This window comes from Eulemur rufifrons, chromosome 24, assembly GCF_041146395.1.
Source record: "Eulemur rufifrons isolate Redbay chromosome 24, OSU_ERuf_1, whole genome shotgun sequence".
Taxonomy (NCBI): domain Eukaryota; kingdom Metazoa; phylum Chordata; class Mammalia; order Primates; family Lemuridae; genus Eulemur; species Eulemur rufifrons.
The window spans coordinates 5,448,093-5,461,483 of NC_091006.1; the positions used below are offsets into that span (position 1 = coordinate 5,448,093).

The window sequence follows — 13,391 nt, forward strand, 5'->3', positions numbered from 1 at the left end:
AGGGAGAACCATAACCCCCTCCTCTCACCCCCCACCCCAGCCTGGCCCTCCTTCCCCTGCTCCGGTCTGTGGAAAAAGTGTCTTCAATGAAACCGGTTCCTGGTGCCAAAAAGGTTGGGGACCGCTGCAGTGGCAAGCCCAGAAACAAAAGAAAGAAGCTCCGCCGCCTTTCTCAGGTAAACTGCGACCTCTGGGATAAGAACACAGTTACAGAAACAGCCACCCCCAATGTCAGCCAATCTCTCTCACCCACAGTCACTCTCACGTCCTCCGCGTGACACACCCAAGTCTGTCACACAATGACCCACAATCAGGGGATGTTATTTAAAATACAGAAGCTCACTGCACTGACAGCATCCGTCGCCCCCTTGGTGCGCAAGCGCAAAGGTGTGTAGCAAAGTCCCACACAAACCGCCACACCCGAGCGTTCCATCCCCCATGAGCGCAGCCTCACCGCATTCTCACACACACTGGCTCAGGGTCACTCGCGTGCCTGGGGTCGCACACAGCTTGCCCTCTACGCCGCCCCCGCCCTCGCACGGGCCCTGTACCAGCACCTACAGCGCAGGCGCGAAATGCAGGCAGGTCGTGGGGTTCTCTGGGAAATGTAGTTCGGCAAAGAAGGCCGTGTCGCAAAGCGTTCTGGAGCTTGTGGTTCTCTGAGTCTGAGGGAAACGCTGTGTCGCTGCTTAAGATCCCGCAGAGCTCGGAGTCCTGCACGCCTCGGTCCTCGCCCCGCTCCACCTCGCTGAGGATTCTGGGACGTGACGTCGCGGGTCCCGGTCTCGGGGCCAGTTTGCAGAGCCCGCGGCGCTGGGAGGTGAGTTAGGCCGGCCCTGGCGAGAGCGGGAGGTCAGGGCCGGGTTGGTGGTCGACCGGCCGGGACAAGGATGGGGACTCTGCGGGCACCGCCAGGGATGTTGTATGTGTGTGACAGCGTGTCACTTTGTTACTGTATATAATTAATTTTGTGACAGGCTGTAGGTGTGACAGAATGTGATCTTGTGTGTCACCGTGTGTGTGTGCTTGTGCGTGAATGTGACTGTCTCTGGGGAAAAAACTGTCAATATATATGTTTGCGTGTAACTGTCTTCCCAAGTATAACTGTGTATGGGTTTGTGAGACACTGGGATGTGACATTGTGTGTGTCCGTGAATGTGTGTGTGATTATGTTTGACCACCTGTCTCTGCAAATACAACTGTGTTTGAATGTGTGTGACAGCAAGTGTGATTGTGTGACCATGACCATCTGTTTCTGTAGGTATAATTTAGTGTAATTGTGACAAGATGTATGACCTTGTGTAGTATGCCACCATGTGTGTGATTGTGTGACTGTCTCTCTGTTGGAGAAATTATGTATGACCATCTCTCCATCTTTGTGTTGTGTATATATGTGGCATTATGGGTGTAAGTGTGTGATCATGTATATGTTTGTGATTAGGTGATAATTTGTATGTATGTGAGATCATGGGCTTGATTGTGTGGGACCTGTTCTGTGATTGTGGGGCACAGAAAGATTAAAATTACTTACCCAAGTTCACACAGTTCATAAGTGACAGAACCAGGACTCAAACCCAAGCAGTTTGGCTCTAGAGTTCTAGCTTTTTATTACAAAACTCCCTTGATCTTTCCACGTGGGAGCCCTGGATTCTGAGGGTGTTGGAGAGGACTGTCTCTATTCTTGGGCTAGGAACCTTCAGAACATGGGAACTTAATCTGGGTCTCTTCTTTTACTCCCCTGTGAGTCACAGGACCTAAAGATATTGTAGTGAGGCCATCCTCACAGTGGCTGCTTTGGAGGGAAGAAAGCCCAATCTGAAAGCCCAGTCTTCTCCTTAGATCACTGACTTTGAGATTTTAGCTTTGTCCTTGTCAATATTCTTCAGTGTTTGGTGCTGAGAGAGTCTGGATCCATGGATCTTTTTTTGACGTACCAAGTGAGCTAGGTTTTTGGTTTTGAATTTCTTAGTTAATTAAAAAAAAAAGTTCTCATTTCATTTCTAGATGTGTATGTAGAATCTAAGCAGAAAGAAGGGTACTTTGCTATGCCAGGTGTTGGCTCATGCAATCTTGACAGTGAGGAAAGAAAGGTTCTGAGAGATGGACTAACTTTCCTGAAGTCATGTAGCCAATGAGGAAGAGAATGGAGAGTCAGCCTGTGTCCAGAAGCTAAATAAAACCCAAGTTTTTTCCATCACACCTTCTTTCAAAGACAGATGGCTCATTTTAAACTTAGAAACATATTACCCAAGGGATACACAGCTATCAGAACAAAACAAACAAACTGAAAAGAAATTTCTTTTATGCAGGTGCTTCTACTCCCAGATGCCAAGAAGACTACATTGATTCTCCTTTCAGATTGCAGAGGCTTTATAGACAATTTCAAGCTTCACTGCACTAAGGAAATAACTTTCCTAGAGACTGAGTTGGCTAGTGCAGAGTGGCCCAGAATTAGGGGGTCATGTATCCTGAATTCTAGGTCAAACACAACTTTCTCCATTTTCAGAATGAAGAAATATTGTCTCTGAGAGGACAAGGAACTTAGGGTGCACAATTTATTATTGCTTTAGTATTAAAATTTGGCAATGCTTCCCTCAGGCTGCATTTTTGTCATGTAATAAAGGTAACATAGGCCATCTCTAAAGATGCTTTTTCCTAAGGAATATATGGCATCCATTCCTCAGGTTTTGTTGAATATTTCCCATTCAGACATCCTGGCCTCTTGAAAGAGTTTTTGAATCACACTTCTTATGACTTTGACTTGGTTGTTTAAGCTTCTTGAACCTCATTTCACTTATTAGTAAAATAATTATAATACCTACCTTTGTAGTTTTGTGAGGATTAAGTGAGATAAATGACATACACCTGCGGTCCCCAACCCTGGGCCATGGACAAGTACCGGTCTGTAATATGTTAGAAACCAGGCCACACAGTAGGAGGTAAGCAGCAGGTGAGAGAGTGAAGCTTTATCTGTATTTGAAGCTGCTCCCCATGGCTCACACCACTGCATAAGCTCTGCCTCAGTGGCAGCATTAGATTCTCATAGGAGTCCAGACCCTTCTGTAAACTGTGTATGCTGGGGATCTAGGTTACATGCTCTTTAGGAGAATCTAATGCCTGATGATCTGAGGTGGAGCTGAGGTGGTGATGTTAGCACTGGGGAGCAGCTGCAAATACAGATTATCATTAGCAGAGAGGTTTGACTGCACAATAAATGCAATGCTCTTGAATCATCCTGAAACCATCTCCCCCACTGACCCCCCCCCACCCATCCATGAAAAAATTGTCTTCCATGAAACCGGCCCCTGGTGCCAAAAGGGTTGGGCACTGCTAACATACACAATATGAGTAACATTTTATATTTATATTATAGGAGGCACAATAAGATTTATTCATTTATCTAATATTTTTGAGCACCTACAATGGTTTTGGTATTGTTCTAGCACTAGAATACACCAGTGAACCAAACAAATCCTAGCTCCCTTGGATATTACAGTCTTGTTTGGGAAGACAAACAATAAACAAACCAAAAAGTATATAACACATTCAGTGGTGATAAATGCTAAGAAGAGATATAAATCAGGATAAGGCAAAAAGGAGTGACTGGAAGAGGGGTTCTCTTTAGATAGAATTTTCAGGGAAGACCCTCTGATGTAGTGACAACTGAGCACAGACAGGAATAAAGAAAGGGAGTGAGCCATGCTAATATGCGGAAGAAGAGGCTTCCAGGCACAAGGAAAAGCAAAGGCAAAAGCCTTGAAGGAGGCATGTAAAGTGTTTGAGGAACAGTAAGGAGACCTGTTGCCTGGAGTGGGGTGAGCAAGGGAGAGAAGGGTAGAAAGTGAGGTCAAAAGTGCAGCCAACTGCCTTGTTGGCCATGGGATAAACTTAGATTTTGTTGAGTTTAGGTGATGTGTCCTCAATATAGCTTAAGACTTCTGCAGAGGGTTAAGTTCAGCATTAGCCTTTTTCTCAGATCTTGGAAAACATGAGGCTGGCTCATGTAAGGAGATGGGGACCATACAGGGGCAATAGTTCTTTGTGAATCTTGGACCAACAACACAGGGCTGGGATGTCATTTTTTTCTTCCTTAACTCTCTTGTCAGGACTTTGTTCTTCTCCAAAAGAGAAAACTGAAGAAGGAAGAAGGAATGGCTGTTGGACTTTGTAAAACCATGTCTCAGGTAAGTTGATGTTTTCATTTTGTTTTCATAAATTTCACTTCATTTTTCAGGACTTTGGGACCAGAGGGAGAGTCACAAATAGTCCAGTGAACACCCTCTCTATTTTTCTCTCTCCACATTTTGTTCAAATAATGCTTCTATAAAACATTTGATACCTTTTTTACTGAGCGTTATACTCAAATATGTGATGAATTGGAACTATCCTCTTTAGATGGATCATGATTTGTTGAGTTAGAGATGAGTACAAGTGAAGTAAGGGCTAGAGTATATTATCACGTGCTCTATTAAATAGGGAGGTTATAGATAGCCTCTCTGAGGAAGTGACATTTAAGCAAAGCAAACGTCAGTGAAAGTAGGAATTAAGTTTTGTGGAGATCTAGGGAAGAGCTTTAAGAGTAGAAGGAATAGTAAGTACAAAGTTACCAAGGGGGGAGCATGTTTGGTGTGTTCCAGGAGTAGCAATGAGTCAGCATCCCTGGAGGGAAAGGAGCACTATGAGGTAGCTGGGGACCAAATTATGTCGGCCCTTGAAAGTTATGATCAGAACTTTGAGTTTTGTTGTGTAAGGGAGAACCACTGGAGTGTTTCTGATGTGCTTTGATTTGTGCTTTAAAAGGAAAATAGCAGAGGAGTAGGGGGGAAGGCAGGGAAGCCACTCAGGAGACTATTGCAATAATCCAGGTGGGAGGTGATAGCAGCCTGCACCATGGTGGTGGCATTGGAACAGTGCGATTCTGGGTATATATTGGAGATAGAAAATAATGTGATGAGGGATTGGTTTTGGAGTACGAGAGGAAGAAAGAGGTCAAGAATGACTGCAAAGATTTTTGTCTGGGCAGCTACATAAATAGTCATGCTATTTACTGAGATGGAAAGACAGGGTGCAGTGAGTTGGGAATCAAGAATTGATTTCTGAATATTTACATATTCAGACACATATTACATATGTGGCTCACATATTTCCATTGGATATCACTGGTCTAGACAACTCTTTGGAAGAGTTTTATTATTAAGAGGAGTAGAGAAATGGGACAATAGCTAGAGTGAGATCATGAAAGGGAATCTATTTATTTATAAGGTGGAAGATACTGCATCAGTTTGTACTGATTGGAATGATACAGTAAAGTGAGAAAAGTTGGTAGTACAAAAGAGAGGTGACAATGTCCTTGTGTGGACAAGTGGAGGGATTGGTCTTAGAAAGGAGCCTAGTGTTTTATCTGTAGTAACTGAGGGAAGACAACATACACAAGTATGCATGTAGATATTGGTTGGTAAATACATATGGTGGCAGGAAGATGAGGAAGTTCAAAGTGAGAACAAGGGAGGAGTTGGTGGTTTGAGAGAGAGACAGAGGTATCAAATTGTTGTCAGGAGACTGGGAGAGTAAATTTATTAGGGAAATGTAGTCGAGTTGTCTTGCAGTGCTTCTGAGGGAACTCTGGTCATATGCTAGAAGTACTTTGGGTCAACAAGTTTATCAATCAGAGTTCCAACAAGAAACTCAAGAAGAGATTATTTACAAGATATTATCGGGATATAGAGAAACTACAAAGGATAGTGTTATACCAGGGGGCTCATAACAACAGAGCTCCTTTACTGGCCTTATACCTGAATCCAGAGACAGAGAGAGCTGTATGGAGAAGGGGCCCTCAACAGCCATCAGCTACTATCAGCTTTGATTGAAGAACAGAGACCACCCAGTGTGGTGCTTCAGGAGGGAGCCAGAGGAATAATTTTGCCTTACCTACCTTCCTTTCATCTCTTGTATGTGGCTGAACCCACCTGAAAATGGGGTGAGACAAGGGAATTTGTTGATGCAGTCAGTATAGGTCAGCGTCCCAGGACTCAGAGAAGACTAGAGGGGCACATGGAAGTTATGCAACACTACGTAGTTGTGTAACTTTTTTCCTCCAGACATATAAATATGGAAATATTCATCCATATTTCCACTATGTAGAAGAACTATATTTGATATTTCATTATTTTTGATAAAGAATGAGAACATACTCTACAAACTAGAACCCTATCATTTTTTTAAGCATTGAATACTCTTCATATGGATATGTTATAGGAAACTTCACCATTTATTCACTGAGTGGCAAATATTTACTGAATGTTTACAATGTGGTAAGTTTTATAATAAACACTGGATATACATCAGTTTGTAAAACAGGTATCCTTCCCTTCATACAGCCTACAGTTCAGTGGTATAGCCACCCTAAACTAATTTTGGAAATGTAAGTTTTTTCCAGATGTTTTGTATAATCTGCCATTGAAAATGCTATCTAAATCTCTTCACATATACTTCATTATTTCTTCAGGATACATTCCTGGAAGTTTCGCCTTATATACCTAGAGTCTAAATTTCAGACCATACCCTTTGTTAAAGCCCAGTTCAAGGCCTTCCTTCATTACTGTGTCTCACGTGATATCCCAACTTGGGGAATATAATGGAATTCTCTGTATAAGAAATTCTTTATATTTAGTATATATAACATACAACTTAGCCCTTGTTCATATGCTGTTTCATGTTATAATCTTTTTCTTATTATATATGTCTTTCACAAAAATGTAAAATTTTCAAGAGATGAGTCTGTTTCTAATATTTTTCTTTCTCTCAAAGTATTTGACAAACCTTTGCATGTAATTGTTTTCCAATAATTATTTTCCTTGGATTACTTAGAGCTTTAAACTCTGGCAGAATTCATCTCTTTTGCTAGGACCATGTGAGTGTCTGGGCACTTGTCAATAAGAATTTTTTTTTTTTTTTATTTCAGGGGTTAGTGACCTTCAGAGATGTGGCTCTAAACTTTTCCCAAGAAGAGTGGGAATGGCTGGACACATCTCAGAAGGATTTATACAGAGATGTCATGTTGGAGAACTATAGGAACTTGGTATGGCTTGGTAAGGATGTTTCTCTCCCATAATTAAAAATCTTCCCTCTGGGGAGTTTTTGCTTCCTCCATTGGAACTATCTAGGGCATCTTGAAAGTGCTTAGTTGAATTTCTCTTTCCTGTTCCCAGGAAATGTTTTGAAGTGGTTTCATAGAGTTGGAAATGAATAGTCCCTTTGCTGTAGAATGATAGTTTGGAACAGCAACATCAGCATGATCTGGGAATTTGTTAAAATGCAAATTATAGGGCCCTATTTTAGACCTACAAAATCAGAAACTCTGAGAGTGAGCCTAGTAGTCTGGGTTTTAGTAAGCTCTCCAAATGATCCTGATGCCTACTAAAGTTTGAGAGCCATTGTAGTTTCTGATTCAGTAGCTCTGGGTTGGGCCTAAGAATTTGCATTTCTAATTAGTTCCTAGATGATGGCTGCAGCTGCTATAACACTTTGAGAACCACTGCTATGGAAGAAGCTTCATCTTCCTCATCATCCACACAAGCATCATTCCATTCTCTGGCCCTTCCTCTAATGTCCTTTCTTGCCTGATGACCAAGAGACTGGGTCTGTGTCCTGGAACAGCTGTAGCATGTTGATTTGTCTGTCTGTCTCCCGCTCTCATTTTTCTTCCCCTGGAAACAGGACTCTCCATTTCTAAGCCCAACATGATCTCTTTACTGGAGCAAGGAAAGGATCCTTGGATGGTGGAGGCAGAGATGTCACACAGTCAATGCGCAGGTGAGTGACAGGTAACCAGGCAGGGAGGGCTGTTGTAAAGTACCTGCCTAAGTAGCCATGAGGACGCTGGCCGGGGCTTCAGATGAGAACTGAAATCTCTTTAGCATGTGCTTCCCTAGAAACCTCATCTACACCTTGGGTTTCTTTTCTCCCTATTTCTATCAAATTATACTCTCTAGTCTACCTATACCGAGAATCTCAATCCTTCTCAGCTCTTCTTTTCCCTTTATGGTTAGAATTGTATACATTACTAGACTTTTTTTTTTTAGAGTTTTATTTTTATCAAGATTATTATCAAGGCTATGATGCACATTGTTTAAAGAGTCAAGTAGTTTTACAAGGCCTTTGCCCTTAAAAAAGAGATTCTCTTGCCCTGCTCCCCAGTTTGCCTCTCCCTAGAGGAGTATACTTCCTTTTCTTTTGTAGCTTCTTTTGATGTTCCCTTCATGTCTCTAAAAACATGTTTATGCTGCTGCTTCTTGATTGTTTTTTCAGGTTTAGTCCTTATTCAAGATCTTCTTACTAAGACAATAAAGATTTAGCACTTTGTTATTCTGAATCCAACACGTGTGCAGACATACAAATGTACACATTTCCCATTCCCTGTTTTATCAATATCTTAATTTTGATTAATCACTTTGCAGTGTTTACATTATTATGGCTATTTAGTGCTAGTCATAGCCATGCTGTTCATATACCAAGATTACTTTTTTGGTACAACTTTTTATTTTCCCCACAGTTAATAATGATTTGGGGGTTTTGTCTTTTTGGTTTTTTTGCTTAGTTTTCTAAATACATATTTCTAACTGAATTCCCAACTCCCCTTGTCTAAATCTTTCAAGGCACTCAGACACATTAGGTAATCTATTGCTTTCATCTTGGAGAAATCTCTCCTGGAATCTTCAGATATGCTTCACTCTGGACGAATGGCTCATTATATCTGCTTGCACTCAATTTGGGTTTATCTGATATTTTCTCATGATTACATTGAGGTATTGCATTTTTTAAAAGAATGCCACAGAAATAATGTGTCTTTCTCAGTGCCTCATACCAAAGGATTCATAATGTTGACATGTCATATTATCAATGATGTTAAATTTGCTCACTTGATGAAGGTTGTATATGCTTGGTTTCTCTGTTGTAAAGTTTCTATATGTTTATTTGTAATTAATAAAATATCTTGAGGAAGATACTTTCAGACTGTTCAGTTTCTTCTGAAATTTTGCCCACTAATTTTAGCACCCATTGTGGATCCTGTCTGCAAGTTATTACTGTGGTGTTGACCTAATGTTGATTTTTCCATTTCTTTTTTCTTTACATATATTAATTGGGATTGTTCTGTAGGAAAGAGCTTTTCCTTCCCCCTCATTTACTTATATATTCAATTATATTTATAGACTTACGGATTTTTATTTTTTTCTATGCAGTAAACCCAATTTACCTCATAGAATTTAATGACTTCATAGAATTTAAATGGATTTATCTTTATATTTATGGATTTATGGATGTTTATTTTTTCCTATGAAGTAAATCCAGTGAATCATTATTTTGTTGTACAAATTGTTCCAGCTTTGGCCATTCGGATCTCTTTCACATCGGTTCCTTTGACCTTTTGATATTCCCCCAATCCATTTTTTAAGCACTTCCTTCCCTCTGGGCACTACAAGGTATTCCAGGTTCATCTTGTTTTCCTTGTCCCAGCCTTGAATCAGCCCCTTCCCCAAGGAGCCCTGGTTGCTTTTATTGGGAAATGGTGTTTAGAAACCAAGGTCTGGGTGCTAGGGATGCTCTAGGCTACTGGGATGTCATTGCATCTAGGCCTTCACAGCACATATAGCTAGGAAATATATGTATGTACACAAACACACACACACATCCCTATATTTATTTCTGCCTCTACCTTTTTATATATTAAAACTATTAGTTTATATTAATAACTTGATTCTAGTCTTGCTTCAGGGTTTATTGTAGCCTTCCTCCTTTACTTATTTGTATTTTTTTCTCACAATGAGAAGCAATATTATTTGCTCAATTTTAGGATACACATAGTTTCCTGATTTCTTTTGTTCTCTCTCTCTCTCTTTTTTTTTTTTTTTTTGGAGAGAGGGTCTCATTCTGTAGCCTATGCTGGAGTGTAGTGGTACAATCATAGATCACTGTAACTACTCACTGTAACCTTGAATTCCTGATCTCAAGTGATCCTCCTGCCTAAGCCTCCCAAGTACTGGAACTATAGGCATGCACCACCATGAGTGGCTAATTTTTAAAAAAGATTTTTTTGTAGAGACATGGTCTTGTTACATTGCCCTGGCTGGTCTCGAACTCCTGGACTCCAGGGATCCTCCTGTCTTGGCCTCCCAAAGTTCTGGGATTACAGGTTTGAGCCACCAGGCCTGGCACAGTTTCAGAATTTCGAACCTATTCTTCTGTGAGAAACAAATTTATTAACTAGATTCAGGTATTTGTGTATAGCTCTTTTTGTCTTTAGTGTTATAGTAGCCAGTTAAAATACTGTTTTCCAGACTTACTCAGGTTAGTTATTTTAGGATTACTTGTTGGTTTGTATTCCATTTTGAGTTTCTACCATATCCTGGTTGGCTTTGATTGTTTATTTTGGGGTGTATCTGAAACATACTATGCTTCTAAGAATCAGAATTATATAAAATAGATCCTTAGAAAACTGTTGCACCCTCCTTGTTCCTACTAGCCTATTCCTTTTTTTTTTTTTTTTTGAGGCAGAGTCAGCCGTGGCGTCAGCCCAGTTCACAGCAACCTCAAACTCATGGGTTCAAGCAGTCCTCCTGCCTTAGCCTCAAAGTAGCTGGGACTACAAGTGTGCACCACTGCACCAGGCTAATTTTCCTATTTTTTTGAGCATCATTAGTGGAAAAAGTTATTATGAGAAAATTAATCTGGCAGCAGTCATTCATTCAATAACATATTGACATTGTCCTAGGCACTGGATGCAACAGTGGTAGAAAAAGGAGTGAACATCAAGCCCTGCTGTGATGGAGCTTTCAGTCTTATGAATACCAGTGTAGGATGGACTGGCGTCTTTAAAGACTAGAGGCAGGGAAACTGTGGTTATGATCTAATCAACCATCCTCAATCCCTTATCTTCTTGGCATTTAGCTTTGTCTGCCTCTTGATGCCCTGCCTTTTATCTGTTTCCCCTATTACCACTTCCCCATCACCAAGACATATACCTTCCCCTACTAGCTCTCTTCATTCTTTGTGTTTCCTTTGTCTTTTGTTCATATTATATGGCTATATTTTGAAGATGTTAGAACCATGTGCTTTCTCCTCTCCTTCCCCCTAGTTAAAATTTTCAGTTTCTTTTATAATAGTTTTCTTTCTCCTCACAAAGGAAAAAAAGAGACATTTTCTTTCTTAATATTTTTCAGACTGGGAAGCTTGGTGTGAAATCAAGGAATTATCTCCAAAATGGTTCACTGATGATGAAGAAATATCCCAGCGGATGGTAATTGAAAGAATGACAAGTCATGGACTTGAATGCTCCAGTTTCAGAGAAGCCTGGAAATATGAGGATGAATTTGAACGGCATCATGGAAATCAAGAGAGGCATTTCAGGCAAGTAACAACTGTTAAGGAAATCTCTATTGGGAAAAGAGACAATGAATATAATAATTCTGGGAGAAGTATCCCCCTGGAGTCAGTACTTTTAACACAACAGAAAGTTCCCACTATAGAAAAAGTACATAAATTTGATATTTATGATAAACTTTTCCCCCGAAATTCAGTCATAATTGAATATAAAAGACTCCATACTGAGAAGGAGTCTTTCATAGGTAATGAATGTGATGAATTCAACCAGAGTACACACTTTATTAAAGATATAGGAGTTCCTTCTGGTGAAAAGCCTTATGAAAGTAATGATTTTTCAAATCTCTTAAGCTTCCACTCATTACTTACTCAACATCAGACCACTCATTTTGGAAAGTTACCTCATGGATATGATCAATGTGGTAATGCCTTTAGCTGTTGCTCATTCTTTACTCAACCTCAGAGAATTCACAGTGGAGAGAAACCATATGCATGCAATGACTGTGGGAAAGCCTTTAGCCATGACTTCTTTCTCAGCGAACATCAGCGAACTCATATTGGAGAGAAACCATATGAATGTAAGGAATGTAACAAAGCCTTCAGGCAGAGTGCACACCTTGCTCAACATCAGAGGATCCACACTGGAGAGAAACCGTTTGCATGCAATGAATGTGGGAAGGCCTTTAGCCGTTTTGCCTTTCTTGTTGAACATCAGAGAATTCACACAGGGGAGAAACCATATGAATGTAAGGAATGTAACAAAGCCTTCAGACAGAGTGCACATCTTAATCAACATCAGAGGATTCACACTGGAGAGAAACCCTACGAATGTAATCAATGTGGAAAAGCCTTCAGCAGACGCATAGCCCTTACTCTCCATCAAAGAATTCACACAGGAGAGAAACCCTTCAAATGTAGCGAATGTGGGAAGACCTTTGGCTATCGCTCACACCTAAATCAACATCAGAGAATCCATACCGGAGAAAAGCCCTATGAGTGCATCAAATGTGGAAAGTTTTTTAGGACTGACTCACAACTTAATCGACACCATAGAATTCATACTGGAGAGAGACCATTTGAATGCAGTAAATGTGGGAAAGCCTTTGGTGATGCTTTAGTTCTAATTCACCATAAGAGAAGTCATGCAGGAGAGAAACCCTTTGAATGTAACAAATGTGGGAAAGCCTTCAGTTGTGGCTCATACCTGAATCAACATCAGAGAATCCATACTGGAGAGAAACCCTATGAATGTAATGAATGTGGGAAGGCTTTCCATCAGATCTTGTCCCTTAGGCTACACCAGAGAATTCATGCTGGAGAAAAACCTTATAAATGTAATGAATGTGGGAATAATTTTAGCTGTGCCTCAGCCCTTAGACGACATCAGAGAATTCATAATAGAGAAACCCTCTGATTACAACAAGTATAGAAAAGAAAACATTTAGTCACTGAGACCTTATTGAATCTCAGTAAGTTATTTTTGGTTAGTAATTCTATGAATGTAATATGGAAAAGCCTTTAGTTTATGAGCATCATTATTTGAAATATCCTGAGTAGTGGACATCTGTTACTTTATGATCTGTTCTATTTGACTTACCCCACCCTCAATGCATATGATTCTGATAAAACTGTTAATGAGGGACAGCAATGGATTGGTTACAGACTGGCCAATTATTTTCCCCAATCTAGTGATTAAGAAAGGATTGGCAAATGGCCCTGTCTGTCTGGACCAATTGAGAGCCCTTTGATGGTATTATTGTGGGTAGTAAGAGAAAAGATCTTTTTTTTTTCTTAATTGTAAGTTTCAAGGATTTAGTAAGATTAAAAACTAACCAGTAGCCTTTGTGACACCCCATGAGGAAAGCCTTCCCAAAGAGAAATATAACACAGAGGAAAATGGAGATGAGAGACAGAAATCTGATTACATTGTTTGATCTCCTGGATCCAATCATGCCTGATGTCTACCCCATCCTTTACTTTTTTATTTTTGTGATCCAATAAATTTCATTTTTTGT

General features: G+C 40.3%; 1 protein-coding gene across 1 annotated transcript; it reads left to right on the forward strand.

The window, feature by feature from the left end:
• Positions 1-739: 739 nt before the first annotated feature.
• On the forward strand, positions 740-12,790 carry ZNF527 (zinc finger protein 527). Its single transcript, XM_069458334.1, has 5 exons — positions 740-820; positions 4,107-4,184; positions 6,962-7,088; positions 7,717-7,812; positions 11,217-12,790. Exons 2-5 carry the CDS (start codon positions 4,152-4,154, stop codon positions 12,788-12,790), a joined length of 1,830 nt encoding a protein of 609 aa, XP_069314435.1. The 5' UTR covers positions 740-820; positions 4,107-4,151.
• Positions 12,791-13,391: the final 601 nt, after the last annotated feature.